We start from the raw sequence: 26,223 nt of genomic DNA, 5'->3' as shown, positions 1-26,223 counted from the left end.
TATATTCGACCGTTTTCGATACGGTGCTGCCACCTGGCGTATCATGCTGGAACTATGGGTTTGCTGGCGGGAGCAGTGTTGTGTCTGAGCTTGTAGGTGCGTGAGTGTTATCAAATGACGCCGAAAATCAACCTGTATTGGGGGGTTGAGTTGTAAATTCGCCCGTAAAATTAGACTAAATTTTGAGAAAAGTCAGAATTTCGGGGGGATCCAGAGCCCCACAACCCTGTGTACATCCCTGCCTCAGTGGAACTACAACCTCGAAGGGTTACGCCGGTTTTTATTTGAGTGAAGCGAGGTTTTCAATACGGTGCTGCCACCTGGCGTATCATGCTGGAACTATGGGTTTGCTGGCGGGAGCAGTGTTGTGTCTGAGCTTGTAGGTGCGTGAGTGTTATCAAATGACGCCGAAAATCAACCTGTATTGGGGGGAGTCCAAATTGAGTTGTAAATTCGCCCGTAAAATTAGACTAAATTTTGAGAAAAGTCAGAATTTCGGGGGGATCCGGAGCCCCACAACCCTGTGTACATCCCTGCCTCAGTGGAACTACAACCTCGAAGGGTTACGCCGGTTTTTATTTGAGTGAAGCGAGGGTAGCCCATCGGGTCCGATCGTCGTCTGCTTTTTTTTTTTTTTTTTTTCATTTCTTGGCCAGATGAATTCTTATGTAATACATTTGTTAAATTTACGTAAAAGTGATTTGTAAAAACAATTCTAAAATCAAAACTGAAAAGTACAAAATACGAAATATTAACACTGAAAATCGTCTTATTAAGCATTTGTTGATTGTGTAAGAACGATCTAAGGACGAATAGATTGTTTCTTTTACGCTCACTTCATAAATTTGATACTCTTAACTTTTTGGCTTTTGTGCGCTTTTTCCTTCTGAGAATAATGACAATTTTGTTTGTATTAATTTTTGTGAGTGTGAACTTGGTCAACATCCACACCCTTCGAGTTTTCTTGGTGCCCTTGCAAGAAGGTCTGAATTCAACACTGATATCTTGTTTGCTTGCTTGCTTGTGTTGCATTCCTCCGAAAACGTGCAGATTTTTTTTTTAAATTTTGTTTTGTCTTCGCTAGCACTTAACTATTGAGCTGGAAATACATGAGATAATGGTTCTGTGGGTGTTAAACACCTGAGTTCAGTACAAAGAAGAAAGATGACATAGTAGAAAAAGGAAACTTCATGGCAGTTTCTGGAAGAAAAATGATGAAATATAAATACCATAAACGACGTCATTACTCACCCAACTTCTCACAGGAATTATGGCAGTCCGCTCTACTCCAACAGCAGTATACTAAAAATCATGGTCAATACATATGATTAGCTCCCAATAATATTTTGAACAGGATTTTACTCTTTATCTTTTACTTTGCAATGTCAGTTTTAGCGAAAGAGAAGTACTGTCCGTTAAACAGGTGCATTTTCAAATTTTTATTTCTTTGGACACCTTTCCCGATATCCATCCCTCGGTTTCGGGTACCCGATTCCCGCTGGATCCGAAGTTTTCTGGCCATCCTTTAAGTCTTCTATCATAATGTTCACCTGCGTTACTGGGTTACTTGAAATCGCACAATCGTTGATCTACCGCACTGTATGATGTCTTGATGATGTCAATCACACTCCTGATATGATAATTTTGTGTAACAACTTTCTACATGAGTTCTTAGGATTGATGATATATCAGTAACTAGTTCTGGATCAATGTGGAATAATATGATGTCCACTAGGTCTGTATAAAAAAAAAAAACGAACTTCCGGAAAATACGATGAACGAAACTGTCTTGAACTTCCTGCACGCCATCGCCACAATGAAACTGTCTTGGACTTCCTGCTTGCCAGCTCCACGTAGTGAGACTTCTCTAAGCATTTTAACGATAATTGCATCATTCTACCTTGTGTCATTGTGAGACTGAACTTTGGAGTGAAGATATGTTGTATACTTCTGGCAATTTTGTGATATTACGAATAAAATTTTGGAAGAGCAGCATGTGTGCATCAAATTTTGTCTGAAATTGGCAAGGCATTTAAAGAAACTCTGAATGGATTGAAGGAAGTTTTCCGGGTTGAATGTATGAACGAAACTGAGTGTTATGAGTAACTTCAGCGTTTCAGAGTAGGAAGAATATACTGAAGACTAGGCAAAATCTCAAAGCCCATCATCATCATGTGATGGCATTCACTTTGAGTAGGAGCGCGATATTTGTTGAACTGAAAAATCGCCGTTTGACCTACCGCGAAGTATCTGAAAAGTTGAAATCTGTAAATCGTCCTGTCATGGATGAAAAGGAACATAATTTGGACCGATGGGGGGGGGGGGGGGGGATTTTTACAAAATGTTACTGTTGCTGTTTTTAACAATGTCTCAATGTACTTGTTCAATGATTTGTAGCATGTATACAAAAAAGTATACTTACCGAATATATATATATATATATATATATAGGGTGTCTCAAAAGTCCCCTGACATAGGGTAACTGTTATTATCAGAGCTACTACAACAAAATGTAACAGGGGAAACCGTCTCCAAATATGACGTTTTCAGTCTAAAGTGAAGAAATTTTTGAAATCGGACGAGCCGTTTGGGCTGTACACTCTTTATGCGCCCAGTATTAAATTAAAATAAAACGTTGCCATTTACCTGGATCCACAACATAAGTGAATGATGTTACTGTCTGTTATGCTAACGTGTCGATGGCCAGCCCCCATTTCAAACATGCCTCCATTCATCATACTCTCAAAATTTGTCCACCTCCTATCTAGTCTTCCCTCCCTCAGTCCCAACGTTGCATTTTCATTTAACATTGGGCGCATAAAAAGTGTACAGCTCAAACAACTCGTCCGATTAAAAAAAAAAATCTTCACTTTACATTGAAAACATATTTAGAGACTGTTATTCCCTCTTACATTTTGTTGTAATTTTAATAGTAAGAGTGTTACCCTTTGTCAGGTGACTTTTGAGACATCCTGTATATATATATATAACTATGAACATTTCGGCTAAGGTTATTGCCTTGTTCGGCACGAAGCCTTTCAGAAAACTAATGATGTTTTTATAAAATTATTTAAGTATCTTGAGTAGCTCGTATATTCTGTATCCTTTAAAGCAGGTGATTAACAAATAATGAAATATAAATTATTTATCACTTCTTTAAAGAATACAAGATACAGGAGCTACGGAAGTACAAAAAGAATTTCGTAAAAGCATGGCCACTGGAAATTCAGAAGTTTCTGTATCAATAAAGGTTAATCTACGGTGTAGTTCATCTAGCATCAGTAGTTTTTTTAAGATTCTGTGCTTAGGAAGGCAATAACCTTTGCTGTAAGGTTCACGATGAAATTCTTACTCTGGATGTTCTTTGGTAAGTACATTTTTTTTTTATTTTTCGGTTAATATACACCTCCATGTCTTGGAGAAGAAAGTACTGTGAGAAGTGTGTCAACTTATGTTAACATGGGGGCCGCGGTGGCTCAGTGGTAGAGCCTTCATCTTTGGTGCATGGGGTCCCTAGTTCGATCCCAGCTCGCGCAAGTGGACTTTGTGGTGGACCAACATCGTGTGTAGGGGAGGGTTCCCGGGTTCTCTTTTTTTTTTTTTTTTTTTTTTTTTTTTTTTTTTTTTTTTTTTTTTAGCATTTCATTCATTCTTATCACCACCGTCTCTTTAGCTTGCACTCCATAACCATGGTACGTAAAACTGAAAAATTTCATGTTAACATATTTTTTGTTTCTTATTCTTGAATAAAGAACTTTTGGCCATCTGTTATATGACCTACGTTTATCCTTTCATATTGCGAGATTCATATTTATTTATTTGTTTCTGTGATCCACCAAAAAAAGAAAGAAAAATGTACAACTGGACCAGCACCCAAATCCACGATCTTGGCGTACCCTACCGCTGTGTTAACCACTACATTACCCAATATGCTTCCTGAACAGCCGTACATTCCCTCTATCTTGATGTCAGTGTTAATTAATTCAGACCACATTGAATTTGCAGCTATAGGAGAATGGACATGTTAAAAATTAGCTGTTTGCTGAATTTATCAGTATAATATTTATTTCTTGTTTAAGTGAGAAGTAGAGAAAGTTGTTCAACACGTTTCGTTAACGTGTTTCCTTGGTGATTTATTATGTTGTGCAAAGAACACATTTTGATAGTTCAACAATCCTCAAACTTTGTTCAACTGAAGGCCACTCTTCTTAACAAGAATGTTCGACGGGCCACCGTGCTCCTGTTCCCTTCGAAAATAAATTTATAGTTTTTTTTTTTTTTAATAGGTTTTGTGCATAAATTATTAGTTCATTACAAATCCCGTAATTTTATATTAGTATTTGTAGAAGAAAATACATTATTAGTCGTTTTTCTCTAATACTGTCTATGAAACCTGTCTATGTTGGCCACCATTGGTTCCATTGAAAAGTGGCCAACTTACAAAAAATAAGTGTGATTGGTGTATTTTTAGAATAGGATTTCTAGTATTACTTGATTGTAAAATTTTAGTAAGCAATCACACGACAGTTACCTTGAAATAATCTATATAGAGTAATCATAACAATATAGTACTGTACTAGAAAACATTAGTACAGCATGTTTAATCTGAAAACTAGTCTGGTACATTGAAGTATTCGGACTGAAAATACAACACAACCATAAAATATAAACATGCAGTTTATTGAAATTGATATTGCAGCACACTGAGCTATTCAGATTGAAAACAAGAAAAACAAAATTATAAATTGAACAATTTATATGTAGTTTTTATGACTTGTTTTCATATGTTGCTGTTCTTTCGTGCTTTTGTTTGCTTTTTTTTCATTATGGATAAAATCCAATGTGATTCAATTCTGTTGTATAAACGAAACATGTCATCTGCAAATTCATTCTAGACGTATTTCTTTTATTCTTTTTAACTTGTTAATGAGCTACAAGTGTTTCCCTTGGAGCAAAATATGTTTTGAGAAAATCTTAAGGGAATTCACATCTCAAAACCTCAACTACTTTTCGACAAGCCGTCATGTGCCAATAGTTGACAATTGAGATGGTTAGCTTTACCCTTGAGAATTTTAAAGAGTTACTAAAGCTTTTCACAGATGAAAGGAGCCGATATAGCTATTGGCTTTGCCAAAACAGACAGGGTAAACAAATATATACGTACAGCCATTTCTTGAATTCCTGTACGTGCTTTTTCTTATTTACATCTTCCTTCACCACCCTTTTATCAGGGTAGTGTTCTGGTCATTGACCTCCAAGAGCAAATCGTGCGAATCTATGCGACTCTGTCTCCAGTCAAAAATACAGAGTATCTGCCTCTCATATGAGAATACGAAACAGTTAAGAAAAATAACAAAACTGTATTTTGCGTGGCCAACATACGCACGTAAATTTATCATCATGATCACAAGTAAGTATTGCTTCAGTGTGGCCAACTTCCAAGGTAGACAGGTAGCCAACTTACAGAGTAATAAGTAACGAATGTCTTATGGGAACATGCAGGTTCAAGACGAACCAGGCCAAGATAAGCAGGTGGCCAAGTTGACAGGTTTTACTGTAACTGAAGGTATCAAAAATGTTTTATAATAATAATTTATAAAAAAATAATCTAAGAGGAGTTTATATAGGCTGTTGGAACTTGTGTACAGTCTTCAAATCATTGTTTATAATGTTATTTATATAATGTGTACGTGTTGGAAGTTCTCAACTGTAGTGTGTGATATCCAACTCGCTTGTTGGTCTTTTTATGGGCTAATGCCCAATTTAAGAGGATCACAAGAGCAGACCTCGAAGACCATTAGTGGTCTGCGGACCAGTTTGAGAAATGCTGTTATCACCATCATAAGTATTCTGCCCTTATTGGCAGGTCACTTGCCGCAGCTGAGAAGCTTCCATGTTCCACGGTCTTCCGCTTACCTCTTGGTTTTCGCGTTCTTCAAGATATTCCGATACCTGTCCCAAATCATAGTATAGTCTATCTGATATCTTCCGCCGTCTATTGGGGATTTCCATGTATTTCTTCTTCTCTTGCTGACTGAACCAAGTGTTCCCATTTATTAGTGAATTCTGCCTACAAAAATTCACCAGTCCCTCCCACCTTTCATTTCTTTCGTGTAACCTATATTTATCTACGATACTACAGTACCTTCCTGCTTTTCTCGCACAACTGCATTGAAATCTCCCATTACAATTACGCGTGCACCCCTCTTCTCCCTGTCTATAATTTCTTCTATTTTCTCATAATTTTCGTCTACTTCAGTTGCGTGCGAAGTCGTCGGTGCGTATGTCTGTATCACCACTAGATTCTTCGTTTTTCCTTAAAGTCATAACATCATAACTCTATCATCAATAAATTCTACTTTCACCACCTTCTCCTTTAAGCGCCTTCCAAGAATTATTCCTACGCCATTACGGCCACCCTTCTCATTGCGTGAGTAAAACATCTCGATTGCGTTCTTTGTCCAACACTCCATTACCTTCCCATCTAACTTTACAAACTCCTACCAAATCAAGATTATTTTGTTTAATTTCTTCTTTAAGATATGAAGTTACAGTGTATACAAATGAGTCCCATGTCCTTTGCGCAACCTAACATATTAAATAACAAGAACACGTGTAAAAGAGATTATAATATTTCTTGAATATGGTTTCCTTTCTTTCTTGGTACTAAGTGTATTGCCTTTCTGATATACTTTCAGGGCAAGAGAAAATCTTATGGGGACACCGGGATGAAAGCGAAGAAGCTGAAAGGCAAGGAGAATAGAAATGATGCATTTGAAGAGGATTCCTCTGAAATGTCCGAATGGCCAATGACTTCAAAGGCCGGAGGAGATGAGCAAGGCAAAAGATTGTCCAAAAAGGATCGATGATAAGTACCCGAGGGAAATGACAAGAAGAACGCAATCGTTGCCACGTAGGATATTGATGTTGGACAAAGAAAAAGAAGAATGGCTAAAACTGGAATTCTGATACTTTGATATGTTAGATATTGTTTGTCAATATAAAGATTGGTATGAAGGCACTTAGCAAATCATTGGAGACGTTTGAATGATTGTGAAGCTCGTGTCTTTGTAGTGAAATATTGTATATTTGTGAAAACTATCACAATGTCTAAGTTATACAAAATTGTTTAGGAAGAATTAAAATGAAGTTTGATGCTCCATAAAGCCATTAAATGATGATAAGATGACTTAAAAAAATATTTAGAAAAAAACAAAAGCTTTTTGTTTCTGAAGATGTGTATGGTATGGTATGGTATGGTATGAACTGTAGTAGTGTATAGTGATACTACTTTGTGAAAAAAAAAAAAAAAAGTAAACAGAGTAATATTTTATATTTATCAACGCAAGTGTAAGAGATAATAATATAGTACTTGGAAAAATTTATTTTCGTGATGGAGAGTAGGGTAATAGTAATATTGATATTTTTTTTCTTTCGATAAGGTTTCAGTCGTTCGTAAATATAATCATATATGTAACTTTCATTTTGATCTTCCTTAGGTATGTAAGTGTTTTTTACAAATTGGTGGTATCTAATTGCACAAATACAGCTGATAACTAGTCATAGAATATAAATGTACTTTTGACATATTCGCATTTTTTTTTAATATAACGAAAGGGTTAAAACGTGATCACTTTCTAGTATATTTTTTTATAATCGTGAAATAATTAAACTGCCAATTTCAATGGCAGAATAGAAAATAAATTTTAAAAAAATACAAACACACATATATATATATTTTATATAGCTAATTTGAATGTTTGTTTAAAAATGAGTGACATATTTTCTTCAAGGGAGATTATACATATATTGTGTGGTGTCGTTAAATAAAATTTCATTTAAAAAAAAAATGATGTCACGATAGATCTAGATGCACAGTTATATTTGTAGATTATTATTTATCCATAAGCATTTTATTTGTTTTGAAGATGAATTTTATTTCAAGAGAGTATGAAGTATTAAATAGTACAAGAAGATTTTTGAAGTAATTATGTTTATCAGCTATTTATTTATTGAAGGGTAAATGCAAAACAAGTTAGTTTAAAAAATACAGTTAATTTTTGTTGAATGATTGTTATTCATACCACATATGTTGCACAAGCGAAATTCAAGTAGGAGTTTTTTTTTATTATTATTATTTTTTTATAAGTTAGAAGGTAAAGAACGGTTAAGGATATCTTACAAAGCTGTGCGTTGAAATACAACGCGCATGCAGTGAAAACGAATTTTTCTTCTAATTTCGTGGATCCGTCCGCACTTATTGTAAACAAGTTAAACGCCTAACACCCATGGTAAATAGTCGTAGTACGAATATTAGTACATTATCATCATGGACATACCTTTGTATTTCAATTAATGAGCCAGATGTACACAGTTACTCATCACTAACTTAGAAATAGGCCTTAATTCAAAGTATATATATATAAAGCAATGTGTTTTGCTGTATAACGTGCAAATGAAGTAAACAAAACGTTCGTGCTTTTGTTACACTGATGTGTGGGTTGTTAATATCGATGTAAAATAATGATAGTCATGTGACTTAAAAAAAATTAATTGCGTCAAAACTCTTTAACATACAATGGTATTATAGTAGTTTTCATGATTCATCTGGTACTGCTGTTATGAGTTATACAAATCGAGCCGTACAGCAGTTTGCATCAAGTAGAGGGAGCTTTTCGTTTGGTTACACAGCGAACTGGACAGTTTTTTATCAATTGCGTGAAGGTGATATTTGTTGCGTCCTACTTTTATCGTAATGGTTGTATTTTATTGACATTCTGGTTGTACATCGTAGGCAAATCTCTGTTTGTTGGCCCAATACCGAATTCGAAACACAAATAATTGTGTCATTTCTTAATGAGAATAAGACAGGAGAGAGATGTGGATAAGCGTTTAAATCATATGTGACAGTAAATCCTATCCGCAGTGGCCTATTTCTGATACAGGTTAACACATGCAAGCGACATGGAAAAGAAACGAACGTTTCCGAGACTGTAGATTCCACATACCAATTCATTTGATGATTAGATATGTAAGTTTGTAAGATTGTGTTAATTTGGTTTCCAGTTTGAGATACTATCTTTAACTATGATGCTAAAAGCAGTAAGTCACCTTTGAAACACGAATTCAAGTAAAATGTAACACGAGTATAATGTCAGAAGGTAATTTTTCCATGAAAGACTGAGCGAGGTACACCCAACAATGAACATTACACATTGAGGATTCAGAATAGATGTGTGCTCGTGTTCGCCAATTCAAAATAAGTTTAAGAAAAGTTTTTAAAAATTTGATCTAACTTGTAATCGTAACATGTGCAGGAGTACAAGTGTTTAGAGGAGTTCAAAAATCTTCAAAATCTGCTAAAGCAGTGAACAGATTGATGGAAACCACTTTCTCAATCATGTCTTGAATGGAACATTCAAAGCTTTATCGGCGTGAGAATTTGGTAGCGTACTTTTTGTTAAGTAAATTCACATTAATATGATCTTATGTACAACTTATTTATTTATTTATTATCTAACTTGATTTCGTCGTGAGAATTTGATAATGGATTTCTTTTGGTAAGTAAATTCACATTAATGGGATCTTAGTACAACGTATTGATGTTATGTATTTATTTATTTATTTATTTATTACGTAACTTTACTTTGGCACAAGCAAATATAAAGATTTTGAAAATAAAATATTGTTTGTTGCTTTGATCATCATTCCTTTATTAAATGTTGAAGAAAAATATGTACGGAAATAATAAATAATAATGTATGTTGTTGTCAGTAGTAAACAATAGCCGTATTTTCTTTCGTATCGGAAGAAGTGGAGGCATTTCAGCGTGACTGTAGAAGAAGAACTACTTACATACAAAAGATTCGATTCATATATTGGTTAATTGATATTTATAAAACGAATTTTAGCCATCACTGACTATACGCTAAAATCTAAACTATTGTCATAATTGAACAAGCTGAAACATCAGGAAAAGTATTGTTGAGTGCACGAAGAATAAAACAAGTATATATGTGTATAAACTATATGAACATAGCAAATCTAAATACCGTTTTACAAGACCTTGACTTAATTAAGATTATGTACACGATTTCAAAACGTTTTTAAGATTAAGGAAATGATAGGGAATATTGTATGTTCAGCAATGTGAGTTCTACGCTTTGATCTCGATGTAAGAAAAAAATATGGCATTGAAATATAAAGGTAAATAACGTGATATGTTGAGTTAATGATATGGTATTTCTAAAATTGATAATGTCGATGTTACGTTGTTTTGAAACAGCTGTTTTAATTTTGAAAGTTAAATGTGTGAGTAACAACTTTTTAAAATTCAATCCAAAAAAACATGCATTAAGCGTCATCGTATCGTATCTTGCTTCTGCATTAGATATGCAACTTCTATAGTCCGTAATAATACATAATTTTCGTGAAAATGATGAAGTTAGTTTCGTTGTAAAGAAAATTACATAAAGTTAATGACGACCAAATTGTGTCTGCTCTTTCCTGATGAGCATATAGTAACTGGTTTACGTATCTTTAACGTATCATTGGTAGAGCGCCTACTTCTGTCCTTTTGAAAAGATATTTGAAGCTGAAGTTGGTAACTTCACAGTTAAAGTTCCAGAGTAGTCAGTCGTCGACAGAAGAAAGTAACACATTTTATATACAAAATGTATATACAATGTGGTATTTTCATTTGTCGATGACTACAATCACATCATACGGTATACGCTACACAGAAAAATGTTTTTAGATGTAAATGTCGATTACTTAAACAAAATTGAATATTTTGTTTTGCATATGTTGAAGTTAACTTACGTGATATCCAAAGATCATTTAATTCTATTTATGCAATCGAGAGTTATTGTTGATTTTTTTGCTTTTCAGCGGACGACTAGTGATGATGTGATTGTACAAAGGTATGGATGTGATTGTTCTTTATAGTCAGAATTTGCGTTTAGCTAGAAAATAGTAAAATCCGTAAAATTGATGTCTGTGCAACATCATATACCGTGAAACCATAGAGATAGGCATCATATTACGACTTGTGAAGTAAAGTTAAGGCATTGAAGATGCACATAACTACAACTGGAAAATACAGTGGAATATCTGAAATACGGCTAGAAAGCATAAAACAGATTCAGTTCGTTATCTCCGTACTTTGTCCAGCTGTTTAATATGACAGTTTTTGAATTCTAGAACATGTAGTACAAAATTGAAAGCTAGACCACATGGCTAACTTGAACAGTTCTCTGTGTAACCTGGTAGAGCGACGTAATGACTTAATTTCATCGTATAGTGAACGTAGGAACCGCATTTCAAATCGCCGTTTGAGTTCATTGGGTGGGCGGGTGGGTGGGGGGAATAACTGTTACAACGACATGATTGCTCCCTAACAGTTAAACAAGATTGTATATTTAGAGAGGAGGTTGAAGATCCATCTCAAATTTGAGATTTTTAAAAAATAATATTTAGTGAAAGTTGTTCATGGTGTTTACCATTTGATGCTGTGATACATTGAGCACAATGTTAAGAAATAAGAAAGTATACTTTTCATGGAAACAATGGTTTCTAAACGAAAGAGTACAATGGTTAACAGAAAAACAAAAGAAACCATTTGCTATTACTGTCTTTCTGTTTAGTCTGAGCCAGCAGTACATTTTCTACTTGAAATGTATAATTTTATCACCATATCTCTCATAATAATAATATGTGACTGTCGAATTTTATGAGATAACAGCAGGAATTCTTGAATTTTATTTCTTATTAGCATTTCCATTAAGTGCAATACCAGTACTATATGACATCTGTGAAGCAAATAAGTTCATGCTGTATACCAATCCTGTAGCCAGCGTTCCTGTTACTGTAAGGTGGATATACTCATAACGTTAAAAATTTTACGGTTGTCGTCATTTCATCTTTGATTATATGGCTGAGGGATAGCATTGGTCATCAATATATATATATTTTTAATTAGTGATTTGGTTTTGGTTAATGACCATTTTGTTTTGAATTGGAATTTCATAGTGATACGAGGAAGATCGTTTATAAATACTGAAAATGGTAGTAGAAAACAAGTAGTTTTATAAATACGATGGGGAATAATTGAAGGACTGAACTTTATGTAGGATCGTTCATGAATGGATTCAACACGTTAGTTTCTCTTCATATCCTTCATGCAAGTATTTTGACATTTGTGTCTAAATAAATAAATAAACAAATAACATGTGAATAGAAAACACTTAGATACATTTACAACACAGTACGTGTGGCAAGCATTTGTGGTTATCAGTGTCGTGATTTCTTTTTATTTTATATGTATGAGAAAGTTGTATAACTTAGAGTTTTTTTGGTATTATTTTGTGCAATTTCATCACACACATATATATATATAAGCCGTGCTGCCGTATAGCTTGAGTTGGTATGCTTGTGTATAGTGTGTTTGTACGTGTTGGAATGAATGCAAGTATTTCTCCATGTTTGTAAGCCAATTGTCATTTCTCTTGAGAAAAAAAAAAGAATAACTTTTTCCTTATAAGAAAAAAAAATGTAATGTAATAAACAATATACACAATCGAAAAGTGGTCTTATGAATTTTTTTTTTTTCAATTCTATATAGATTTTTCGTTATACAGATATATATAAAATGGATAATCCAGAGAAGTGTTTGGATACCTCTCTTCTTGTTATGACTGAAAATATATTCGAGACATGTATTTCGTAACATTTTGCCTTCACTGTTTTGAAGTAGTGTGTTTTATCATATGCAGCAGAGTCCCAAAAACTCGGCACCTGATAACCTGGCAGTCCGGATAACTCGGTCACACTCTGGCAGGACGAAAAAACCCGCGCGCAGACCTCTTCAAAGTCATTGCACGCGTGCGTGTTCCCCCTCTTCATTCCTTTTTCTCACGTCACATTGCCAATCCTCCACCACAGTATGTATTCATTAATTTTTATTTTCACATGTAGTAAAGGCTCTATGCCTTCATAAAAATACGTACTTTTCCTTTGTTTCAGGGGAATTGGGTAGTTTAATCTCTATTGTATTCTCAAGGAACCAATACATACAAGCACAGTACTGTATTTTCTAAGGAAACACTCGTACTTATTCATTTTTAACCCCATTCCCGATAACCCGGCATTTTCACAAACTCGGCCACCCTTTTGTCCACAATAGGTCGAGTTTTCGGGACTACTGTATCATTTTTATTGCGTTAATAATAACAGTACTTGTATTGTGTATATGTCATGTTCATTTAGATTGAAATGTCAACGCTGCTGTGATTCTATCGTCGTTTCTCCGGGAGACAAATGACGAAATATAGTTTTCCTGGACAGTAATGATCGTGTTGACATGTTAATGTTTTGGCATTACGGTGTATGTGGTCAGATGGACTTTGTTAAAGTGATGTGCGTATGACGGACAGCCCTAAACAATGTTTATCCGTGAAGAACAGCGTGTTTTCATCAAATTTCATGTAGTACGAAGTCGAATTGCACGTCAGATCCAGATCTATAAAGCATACGTGAAGCGTGTGATGAGAATATTGTATGATAGGATGTGGCAGTTAGCATACAAAGAACCTGGTATGAGCTGTATTCTAACAGCTACGGATCAACATCATGTAGAAACACTGCTAAACACATCTACATGGACGTGTAGTGTACTGACTAATAAACTGAATATTTCATCTGCGTCAGTATACCAGATGCTAATACATCTCGACATGTGTAAGATTGCAGCGAGATGGGACTGTATGTCCTAACGGATGAGCAAAAGTGGCATCGTTGGAATCGAATGTTATGCGAAAATAAGTTGTTGATTTTCTCCACATATAACACTTATACTAATTACCAATTAACTAATTACTATTATTCAAAATTACTGTATATTTTTGGGTACTTGAAATACTGAAATCGGGACTTAAACTTTAGTCTCAAATCATGAGCCATGTCCTTTGGGCTTGTAACAATCAACTGAGATCGAACTAATGATCTAAATCAAACCAACTTTACTCCACCATGACGACGCGCCTTAAACTGTTAAGTCGAGCTTAGATATTACAATATTTCGTGTTATAAAGACACGTACTTTACCAATCTCGTATTAGTAATTTTAGTCTTTTCGCAGAAAAAAATGTTTGACACAGAAGTGTTTTGTATGTGAGTTTAATACTTTTTATTGAACATTTATGAAATGTAGAGCGTTTAATGTAGTGTAACGAACTTGTGTGTGCAAGGAACATTTTTTTTCACTAATTGCTGTTGATGATGTAGATGGTTTCTCCTCTTATGAACCTGGAAACAGCTTGTCTTTATTTATATCAATAATTGAGACTAGATGCGAAATCTACTGGAGTTACTACTTATTTAGAGTAACGTAAAATGAAGATAGATGGTAATTGAGTGTTATTTTTTATAGGATAGGTTGAATTTAGAGTTTGCGTTGCGGACTCAGCTGTTTATTTCTGAAAGGTTAAGGTGTTGGTTTGTTAGTTGCGGAGGATTATATTAAGAGACTGAATCGAGTGAAATTTGGAAGTCCTTAGTTTATATACCACGGAAGGGATAGTACTGAAACCTGGAAAAGTACTACCTGTGGTATCTTAAATCTAAAATCTCGGCGTGTGCAGAAAAATGTGAGTTTGAGAGAAATACGTTAATCAGCTTAATTCACTAGAAAGTTTGTATAGTTTGTTACCATTTGTTGCATACACAGTTTTATATGATACGGAAGTTACACAATGGAGACAAACAACGTAATTTACATATGTAGACAATGCTATTTTTTTCGACTTGTATGGACAATTTAACAAGTATATAGAACAAAAATTCACGTGCGTAAAATACAGATTTCAATAAAATTAAAGTATTGATTTCCATTTTTACTTGTGTACAAGTCCACAATTGCGATTGACGAAGCTATGGAGATCCTACAAACCAGAATTGAAACCCAATCTAGTCAGTGGAACCACCACGAGTCAAGACTGATAAAAGTCAAACAAGAGTCCGCAAACGTTAAGATCATGATGATAGTGTCCTATGACCACGAAGCATTATCCTCCAACATAGTGTCACTAGAGGTTACCGTAAATGTTGCATACTATTCTTGGTACTTGAGTCGCTATTTATGAGCAACATTGCGATGCGAACGACCACATCTGCAGTCTGGATCAATTCTGCTTTATAATAATGCCAGACGCCATACTGTACCTGCGGTACAGACACACGACGATGAGGTTGGAAAATACTGAAGTACTTGGCATATGAGCCTCTCAGACTTAAATTATTCCTACAAATGAAAAAAAAAAAAAAAAAAAAAAAAAAAAAAAAAAAAAAAAAAACAACTTCGGGGCAATATTTCCGCTATGTTCCCAGCATTGTTGTACCTTAGGGCAGTGCTTCTTAACGTTTTTTGACACATTTTGCTGAACGCCCGTGACCGCAACACACTTGTTTAAGTAATAATAATAATAATAATTGTAAATATTTCTTGAATCTGTAGTACTGAACATCGTTGCTGTCACTGAAGACGTTGACTTACACAGTCTGCCTCAACATTGGTTTTAACTAATTATGAAATGAGTCATTATTTTTATAATTCTGAATCTTTGCGACACAACATATGGGACTGCGACACGCCACTGCTTTAGGGCACTTTCGGAACTCCCTCTCAAACGGAGATTCTTAACGGAATCCAATGTCTGCCAGATATCTGGAAAACTTATTCACCAGGAAGGCGGGGAGCACTCGAGGGAATGGAACCATGTTTATGTGAGTAGCACATTTCATTTTAATTTCCCAGATGTGTTGCCGCTTCAATTTAAGTGATCCTCGTATATATATATATTTTTTAAATACATAATTTTCGTCTTTATATAACGGATATTTATTCAGATAAGTTGTACTTGTGAGAGGGTAGGTTTTTTGATATTTGGGTGCTGTTTTGTAGTTACGAGAGACACGGACACCGTGAGCTTCTGAAACTGCACATGAGAAAACATGTCTACTATCGTGCGTTGCATTCCGCTCGAGTTCGCATTATGGGGAAGTGCTGTAGTGATTGGCCAAGGGGCATGGGCACCCGAAGGGGGAAGAGGGCTGTTCCAGTTTTAAGAAAGATATTTGAAAACGTTATTAGATTAAGAAAAATTGGAATGTTAAACACAATTTACTTTTAGCTGTGCAACATACGGTCCCACACTTGGCTTATCGGCCAATTTCTATATCATTTACAGTTATTTATGCGCCACACACTCAGCCTCGAGTCGAAAAATCACGATCAGCTATAAGGAGAGAATTCTAACAAGTTACAGCAGTCATTTCCAATTCTTCTTCCAATTAGCCTGCGTCTCTTATTTTCAGTAATTCTAACATGGAAACATACGGAGTAGATGGAGCAAGGTGGTATGGTTGAAACATTGGTGGCAGGTAAAAGATGTCTGAGTGTGTGTATTTGCAGATACACTACTTGTGGATTCGTGGCTGTTCATACATAGAAAGTTGACCACAATAAAAAATAGTCTACTAAGAAGCACACAGCTGACTGGTAAATCCCCTTTCTGCACTATCCTATGTTGAATGAGACGGCCCGAACGATCGCCCGGCAGTGTAATTTTCACTGGCAAATTCCAGCGTAGAGAATGAAGGGTATGTCGCGCCATACCGCTTTGGCAGCTTTTCAGATTTTTGAAATTACAATAACGGCATCGAGCAAGTGATTGAGGAATCCAGATCAACAGTACTTAGTTCATTGGTGAGGGTCTGGGGATTTGAGAGGGATGGGTGAAAATGGAATTTCCGTCTCTTCTGCTTTCCTTACGTAGGACTTCTAGGATGGTTGAGATGATGTGGTATCACTGTACATGTGGAGGATGTGTGTGTATATACAGAATTTCCAACCCATGACGTTCTTGTGGAAGTAAGCTGATTGGTGTTGGAAGATACTTTCACAAGTTGCAGCGTTCACGACTGCAATATCCCAATACCACCAGAGGCCTATTTTTCAAACTATTAATCTTGTAATACTAATGCAAAACTTTTCAAAATCAAACATTCTACAACTCCATATACTATAAAATCATAAATTAGAGGTATTACGATCAGTATTTAGAAATAAATGCTCAGTAGCGTAGCTAGAATATTTTTCAGGGGGACCAACGAAGGGCCCAAGAAAAGTTTGAGGGGGCCATCTCCAATGAATGAAAAACATGATTCACATAAATTATATATATATATATAACTCCGTGAAAATTTTGTCACTTATATTTCTAATTCTTGAAATTTTACAATATCGGCATATATAGGTGTGTGTGTTCAAGATGAATGTTTCCATCTTCGTTGTTCATGTTCATGATTGTTGTTCAAAACAGCGAAAATATAAGAACTTACTACCTCAAACAACTAGGACACATTTATACAATTGATTTCCATTCTAATAATAATTACTTAATCACGGCGTTTAAAATATGTGTGACTGATTGATTTAGGGAATAAAGTGCCTCGTTGAAATTTGCACTTATATCATTATGCTAGTTATTTTAGGAATTTGCTTATTATTTATTTATTTATTGTCAACACAACAGGCTATAGCACAATTACAGTGTTATAAAATACGCAATTACATGTTCGTAACTCTTGATAACATAACTTGAGTTCACAACTCTTAATAACTCATGATAATGGCATTCTGAAATTTCTTAGGCGACATATCACATATATCAAATTCATTGTTATTTGTACACATTCTATTATACAAAGCTGTTGTCCTCCAGATTGGTGATTTCATCATTATATTAGTTCTTGATTTTCTGCAGTAATAAAGACCAGTATTTCTACGTACTTTTAATGTGGGGACATGAAAATTCAATAAAGAAACTAAATCAGGACAATCCAAAATATTTTGCGTTACTTTTTGAATGAATAATAAATCCATCATATGTCGCCTTTGTTCTAGTGTAGGAAGATTAAAGTTAGCAAGTATGGTTTTACAGCTGTCAAATGTAGTATAAATGTGAGTTTCTTTATATGTTAGAAATTTTTAAAAAAAATGTTTGTATTCTTTCTAATTCCTTGCGATGTTTTATGTGAGTCGGATTCCAAATAGTAGAGGCATACTCTAACTTTGAGCGAACATATGCATTGTACAACTTCTGTAATATTGAACAGTTCTTAAATTATTTTCCCGTTCTAATTATGAATCCTAATAGCTTGAATGCTTCGCTTGTTATATTTACAATATAATTGTCAAACGTTAATTTAGAATCAAACGTAACACCAAGATCTTTAACTGAGTCATGTCTATTTACTATATATTTATTAATTTCATAATTAAAGTGACGAGGTGATTTGCTCCTAGTGAATGATAATACTTTGCACTTGCTTTCATTGACCCCAAGTTGATTCGAAGAGCACCAGTTACCAATATGATCTAGACCTTGTTGCAGCTTTATGTTGTCGTCCACAGAATTGATTTTAGCATATATTTTTAGATCATCGGCATATAGTAATTTTTCATGGTCAGGAATACAATCAGGTAAATCATTAATAAACAAGAGAAATAATAATGGTCCTAAATTTGAACCCTGAGGGACTCCTGAGGATGCAATATATTCTTTAGATTTGTATGCATTAAAAAGAACGGATTCTTTACGATTAGATAGGTATGATGAGAAGAATTTAATCAGGGATGGAGAAAAGTAAAAAAGCTTTAATTTTTCTAGTAATATGTTATGATTAACTTTATCAAAAGCTTTTTCAAAGTCAATATAAAACACATTTACTTGGCTGCCTACATCTAATGAATTCGCTATAAAATCTGTAATAATTGCAAGATTTGTTATTGTGGATCTTTGTGAAATAAAGCCATGTTGCTTAATTGAGATAACCGGTTTGACGTGATTAAGGATTCGTCGATACAAGATATGCTCAAATACTTTGGCAAAAGCAGGTAATATTGCTATGGGTCGAAAGTTGGTAATATCTTGACTATTGTTGGACTTCGAAATTGGACAAATTAAAGCTGTTTTCCATTTGTTTGGAAAAGTGCTTGTTCTTAGTGATAAATTGAATGCAATTAATAGGGGATATTTAAATATATCAGTGCAACCCTTCACAATGTAGGAGGGAAGTCCGTCAGAACCAACTGCCGTTTTGGACTTAAGGTTCTTAATAGCCATTTCTATTTCATTCAAATCTATCTGGCAAATATTTAGTGCTCCTATGCTACCATATATGTTATCTCCCAGATCTATTTTGGGATCAATTATCGTTTCTGAAGAAGAAACATACACTGATCTAAAATACTCCGCAAAAGTATTGGCTATTTCTTCGTTACTACACATATTATGACCCTGAAACTTTAATGATTTGAACGGTAGATGTCTTTTCCTATTTTTAATAAAATTCCACAATTCACTTTCTTAGTAATAATATTTTCAGTATTATTTAAGAATGTTTCATAGGCTAATTTGATGTCATTTTTAACTTCTTTTCTCAAACGAGCAAATTCCATGTAACATGAGGTACTATTGCTAGTTTTTAGTTGAAATTTCCTACGATAACTTGCCTTAGCCTTCGACTTATTAATTATGTCTTTAGTGAACCAGCACGGAAATTTCGAGGCAGAGTTTTTCCTGCGAGGGGCGCAAGTATCGAATATTTCATAGATAATATCATATAGCCTACTCACTAGGTCATTAACATTATTGTATTCCCTTAGGCATTCCCAATCGACACCCATTAAACTAGTATACAATTTCATAAAATTCGCCTTTCTAAAATTATAGCCAAAAATGTTAGAATTATGACCTACTTTTGAACGACTTTCATGATGCACATTTATTACTATAGCGGGATGATGTTGATCTTCTGGCACTAATGGTAGTAATTCCCTGATAATTTCAACAGATTCTAGTGTAGATAAAACTAGATCTAGAGTACGATTATTATTGTTTTGTATGTGATTAAAAGATTTCATATCATAAAAAAACATGAAATTATGTAAATTTTGACATTTTACGGTACTATTTTTCAGATTAAATTCATTGTTTTCTATTTCTCTAATGTTAAAATCACCAACCAGGAGAACAGAACAGCCTTGGGGACACTTACTTTCAATACGTTCAAAAAAAATATTATACACATCTATACTTGAATTTGGTTGGAAATAAACTACACATATAAAAATTGTTTTACTCCCAGTCGTGATTTTGACAATAACACAATCAAATTCATCATCATAGCTGTCTATTATGCTGAGATTGTATTTCTGCAAAGCTGCCACAAGAACTCCACAGCTACCAGAACTTTAGCTGTACTTTCGAATCAAGCTGATATGCATACTGCTATGTTAGGTTTTCACAAACAGACTAGTGGAAACTCCATTAAAAGTAAACTGAACTTACTTTATTTATTGTAATGATTTTCCTCACTCTCACAACAAAGAAAAACATTAAATATAACACTTCAAACACTTGTATAAACTATACACTTTCGTTACCTTTCTAAAACTTTTAATAAACAAGTATTATTACGTGACAAAGCAAATTAATTTATGTTGTGTTAAACGGTAGAACGAACAGTATTATTTCAGAAAAGGTGGAAGATTATAAATTTCAAAAACAGCGCTTCGTCTATATTGTCTTGTTAAAATAGCTTATAGTTGTTGAAATACTAATTTCACTTGTGTGCTTGACAGCTGTAACACATAGAAGCATTGATCAGTACCAGTTTGTAACAGTTTACATTAAAAAAAAAAAAAAAAAAAAAAAAGAGCATGTAGTTTACTTAGGTAGGTAATAAAACTGCATATGAATACAAAAACAAAAGTACGATCAACCATGTGCATTTGAGCTTAGCGGTAGAACAATGACTTCATATTCGGAAGATGATGTGATCGATCCTCGTGGGCAAATATTTCGAATTAGGAGTTTACCAAGATTCTTCCTTAGTTCACTAGCGAAATGTTTATGGCCCAATCGACTCATTTCCCTCATTTCTATTCTCTGATCCTCGGATGTTTTAAAGCCTTAAAGAAATTCAAATGTAGTTGAAGTAACTTAACGCTACTATCCTGTAGTCGATGCTAAATTAATATTGTTAGTTTTGAGATTGGATATGAATGCACAGCATTAACTAGTAGGCTAATATCCTGTTCAAAATTCACGTCACCACTGATTTATTGTTCTGCATAATTCCTACAATATAATTTTCTCGGAAATGGTTAAGAATATTTTGACGAACATATATAAATCAGCGATAAAATTTGGTATTCAGTGACTGAACTCACTGAATGGAGTCTTTATAGACCAGTTCCATAAATTCCTGATGTCTCTCTGATTACTAAATATCAGATAAAATAACGGGATGACACAACCTGGTCACGGGAGCAACTACCACTTTTACACAAAATAACATTACTGCCGCTACCACCTTGTATCATTTCGGTATCTTACCTGATGGTTAGTGATCAGGAGATTGTAACACTGGCTGTGATAAACTTTGGAATTTCTCTATGAAGTAGCATTTTAGGGATTAAACTACAGTTGAATGTTTTAAAGGAAAATACTTCTGAACGATTTATATACAAAGAATCGCTGAATTTTTATTTAGAAGTGTCCCCCGCTGTACCAGAAGGATTCTACAGGATTGCTAATGGCCAAGAGCATTAGGAAACCAGACGTACTAAAGACAAGACCAGAAGATACTCGAGCGGGAAAACCAGTATCGGTAGCAAATAGTACTTGCTCGTAGTATTCAGCATCTAATTTTTCTCAAATGATCGGGATGCAAACAACAGAGAGAATAATTATTTCACAAGTAATAAAAAAAACTTCTGCTCTCTTCTTTTATTGTTAATTAAACAAGACGGCTCGATATTAAAATGCTTTGAAAATAATAATAATGACAGATTATTTAATGGATGTTATGCATTTGTTCTATGTCGCCATAATCAATGGGAATTAATTACTTAGTGTACAAATTATAATAAGTAATGTACGAAAACTTCTTTCTTACAACGCAAGTGTAATGTTTTTCTGCAGTGTATGCTATTTGTAAGTAAGCATCTCATATTTTAGTATGACTTTCAACATTGAAGCGAATGAGAATGCCGACTGATTTGATTTTTCTTTCTGGTTCTTTGTCCAAAACAAAGGAAATAACTAGATAAGGGACAGAGATTAAAGGAATGTTCAAGTGGTGAGGTCAATGCATATGCACCCCATAGATTTCAGTGAATTAGATCTTGCTGAACTACAAGCAAAAACGAGTAAAGATATTTTATTCGGAGCGCAGATTATTGCAACATATGGTATTCTGCAACTGGTAATTCTGTTGTCGAGAGATGTTTTGATAGTAGTTTCACTTGTAGCAACGACCCACTCACCGTTTGTCGACCTATAGCAATATCACTGTAGGGGAAGCACTAGGGGGGCCAAGAATTTGAGCAAGGGGGCCTGGCCCTCCCTTGGCTTCCCCACTGTAAATGCTAGTTTTATTCTAGTGTTTGTTTCATGATATTTTACGATTTGTGAAAACCGAAGTACAAGACGAGTAGCTTTGAGAAATAGGCCCCAGAAATCCCTTGCAAAACTTTTCCTTGCATTGCAACATAAAGTCAGAACGGCTTTGTGGTCTGTTTAACGGAAGAAAATGGATTTAACTCTGTTGGTCTCATCTAGGTTGTACCACTCCTTATGTAAGTATACACACATTTCCACTTGTCTTCTGCGAAATGTTTCATACAGTTTCTGGCTTTTGTGAACTTCTTGTGGCTATAACGCTGTGACACTGTTCTATATGCTTTGTGACACGCTTGCAATATAAAGTTCTTTCGGCTTGTGTGGAGACTGTCTTTCAAAACCTACCGTGTCATGTGGACAAATTTCTCCACGTTGGGGGAGTGTTCTGTGTCACTGCTCGTCTAATGACGCGTACTTTTACTGGGGTTCGAATGGACTGGAACTGTGTTTTCAATTTCCTACTGACCACATACTGCAGAAGCCTGTTGGGCTCATCGTCGACTGGTAAGAGCCACACCAAGTTTACTGACGATAAAACCCTCTTTATACCGTTTCAAAATTTCAAAGTGGATGGGCAGCGAAAGTACACAATTGAACTCCTCTAGAAAGCTGAAATTTTTACCTTCATCGTTCAACGTAGTATGCTCAACTGACATTGTTGTAAGTACAGGCACCAGTATAGCCGGCAATGTATCGAGGCAGTAACAGGTGTTAAATGTGTAGCTTGGAAGAGCCAGTGAAAGTGTCTATCTTCATCATGAGCAACCTGTATTGTCAGTACTTCTCAACATTTTACCAAGCATCCCGCACATTCATGCTTTTGGCTCTTAGCTGCTTTCCAGTTTCCTGTTCCGAGCAAAAGAGTATCCACTGATGTGTGCATCACCAAGTTGGAAAGATAGGATCTGGCCTACGCCGATCTGAATCCAAGATCAGTTAAGATTTTAAAGTAAACTTGGAAAACCATATATAAGTTAAGAATATTACAAAAGAAGAAAATTTGAAAAATGTACATGGTTTATTTATTTGATTTGAAAATGAAGTGTTTACAAATTCATAACGTAAATAGGAAATGCAGAAGTACTTATATATTTCCAAATTAAAAATACATTTTTATTGCAGCATTATTAATTTGAATTTAAAACGTAATTCCACACACTGACTCGATTAGTAGAGCGAAAATTTATCAGTAATTGATTTACTACAATTCTTTTTATAAAATTACTTTTATATAACACATTTAATGGTAAACGAATACAGAACAGTTTTTTAAAAGCTAGTTTGTAATTCTATGTTATACGAACTCAGGGGCGTCATTTAGGGGGGCAGGAGGGGGCAATTGCCCCCCCCAAGAGTTTGAGGAATACATATACTTTAATAGATTGCCTACTAATATACTAGTACAAAACGTGAAAGTCTTATGTCGGTGGTGCTCTTGCCCCCCCCAAGCGAAGTCTGAAATGACGCCCCTGTACGAACTGTATATACAATAATCCTATGGACATTGTATTTTACATGCAATAATTGTACAAAAATAACAGTTTAAAAGTAGCAATAATATTTGAAAACTATGTTGAGAAGGTACTTTTGGGGAGGCCAATAGTATGGGAAGTAGCATGAGAACCTAGATCTTAGAAGAGAGAGAGAGGTTGTCAAGACCAATGTTGTTCGGACTAGTTTGACGTGAACCAATGGAGAGCTTTTGTATTTGCTGCTAGGAACTTTTGGGTTTGTTAAAACATTTTAGTATGAGTACATTAGATACCTGGTATGCTTCCCAAAGCTTGGGTGTAATTTCTGTCATTTTAAGAACTTCAAAAGTTTCGCAAATAAATGAGCCTACCAAAAGCAATCATCCGATACAGACATTTGTAGAAGTACCGTAGTTGAATATAATCATATAGGAAACAATATACAGGATGTTAATCAGGGGCGGATCCAGGATCGACTTCTGGGGAGGGGGGGCGGTGGGTTGTCATAATGCAACTTTTAAGGGCTCCAAACTCTGGGATAGATTTTATTTATATATATAAAGTAATAAAGTTTCCTCTTCTTCGCCCGATCGCCCCCCCTGGATCCGCCCCTGGTGTTAATGAACTATACCGACAAACTGTAAGAGGTGATTCCTCACATCAAAGTAAGATAAAAAGCTCATGTGGACCTGTGGGAAAGAGGGCATAGTTTCAGAGCTAGGGCTGTCCAAAATTGCAAAAAGCCAAATTTCAAGAGGCCCTATTTCGAATTCGAGAAACTGTTGGTGGTGGTGGTCCTTATCAGCGTAAAGGAAGTCATGCATACGCAATACAAAAATGCATATTTTATTAATGTTCAATGGGTGTACAGAGTATTCCGTGCAGGGTGAAATTCCCAGACTTGACATCAACCGAATTTTGAGATATGCTCTGACTTTATGATTGGTCCAAAGTAAGAAAACAATAAGTCTTGATAGCAGTGAACACGGAATCCTTTGGCGCGATGTCGGAAGTATTAAGGATCGTCAACAGCACGATCTCTAGTACTCGGGAAAACGCATGCTGCGATCTTTTCTTTCATGCTTATAAGTGAAGAAAACGTGAAATATACCGTGACAAAATATATCACATCACACGTTATTCTGAACACAAAAAACATGGAGCTGCCAGTTTCTAACAGTTCCGACTTTCCTTCGAAGCATTGGATGTCCATTGTTGTCAAGGCTTACCTACTAACTACTTTGGACTCTCCTTGAAATAAGGCTATCTGTGAAAACTCTAGCATATCTGAGAATTACACCGCGTAGGGAATACCCTGTACACTTATTGAAATTTGATGAAATATGCACTTTTGGATTGTGTATGTGTGGCTCCCTTCACGCTGATAAGGACAACCATCCACAGTTTCTGGAATTCGAAACAGGGCCTGTTGAAATTTAGCTTTTTCGCTTTTTTGGACAGCCCTAGCTCTGGAACTATACACTTTTCGCCATAGGTCCATATGAACTTTTTGTCTTATTTTGATGTGAGGAATCACCTCTTACAGTTTGTCGGTATAGTTCATTAACACCTTGTATATAAAAATGTATGTCTGTATGCATGTTCCGGAATGACTCTGGAATGCCTGGAGCAATTTCAACCAAACTTGGCACACACATTACTTACAATATGGAAAAAAATAATAATAATAATAATAATGTGATGGCAAAACCCCGACCACACCTAGGAGAGAATGGGAGGGGTGACAAAATGATCGAAAACGACTGATATTAGTGTCGAATCCACAGTTTTCGGGATTGGGAAGTTGACTGGTGACAGTCCAGGTGCCAAGTTCAGACTCCAGTGTTGGTAAGACCCGTAGTTAATCATATAGACCGACTTCTGGGGGGGGGGGGGGCGGTGGGTTGTCATATTGCTACTTTTAAGGGCTCCAAACTTTGGGATGGGTTTTATTTATATATATAAAATAAGAAAGTTCCCTCTTCTGGGGGGGGGGGGAGCGCGATCTCCCCTGAAATAATAGAAGGCCTAATCTTTCAAAAATGACATTACTTCCGTTGTGTATAGTGACTGCCCAACAATTTTATTCGGAAAGACTGTGAAGGGGCTGCATTGGGACATTATTTGCTAAGAAATGAAATTTGTTTACTCTCTACGCTTATGCCCCATAGGCTAAAGAAGATGGATGATTAATGAAAGTGAATTATTGTGAAATTAAATAA

The 26,223-nt window shown here is 35.2% G+C and overlaps 1 protein-coding gene across 1 annotated transcript in view; it reads left to right on the top strand.

Annotated features, from left to right (window-relative positions):
- Nucleotides 1-12,381, top strand: part of LOC145664699 (uncharacterized) — a 55,221-nt gene extending 42,840 nt beyond the window's left edge. Inside the window, exon 8 of the mRNA XM_081731560.1 lies at nt 6,699-12,381. Coding sequence (XP_081587686.1) covers nt 6,699-6,869 — 171 coding nt within the window. The 3' untranslated portion in view covers nt 6,870-12,381. The remainder of the gene's footprint in view (nt 1-6,698) is intronic.
- The last annotated feature ends 13,842 nt before the right edge of the window (nt 12,382-26,223 follow it).

This window comes from Thermobia domestica, chromosome 11 (genome assembly GCF_964235325.1).
Source record: "Thermobia domestica chromosome 11, izTheDome1.hap1.1, whole genome shotgun sequence".
NCBI lineage: Eukaryota > Metazoa > Arthropoda > Insecta > Zygentoma > Lepismatidae > Thermobia > Thermobia domestica.
This window is presented reverse-complemented; position numbering and strand designations above follow the sequence as displayed.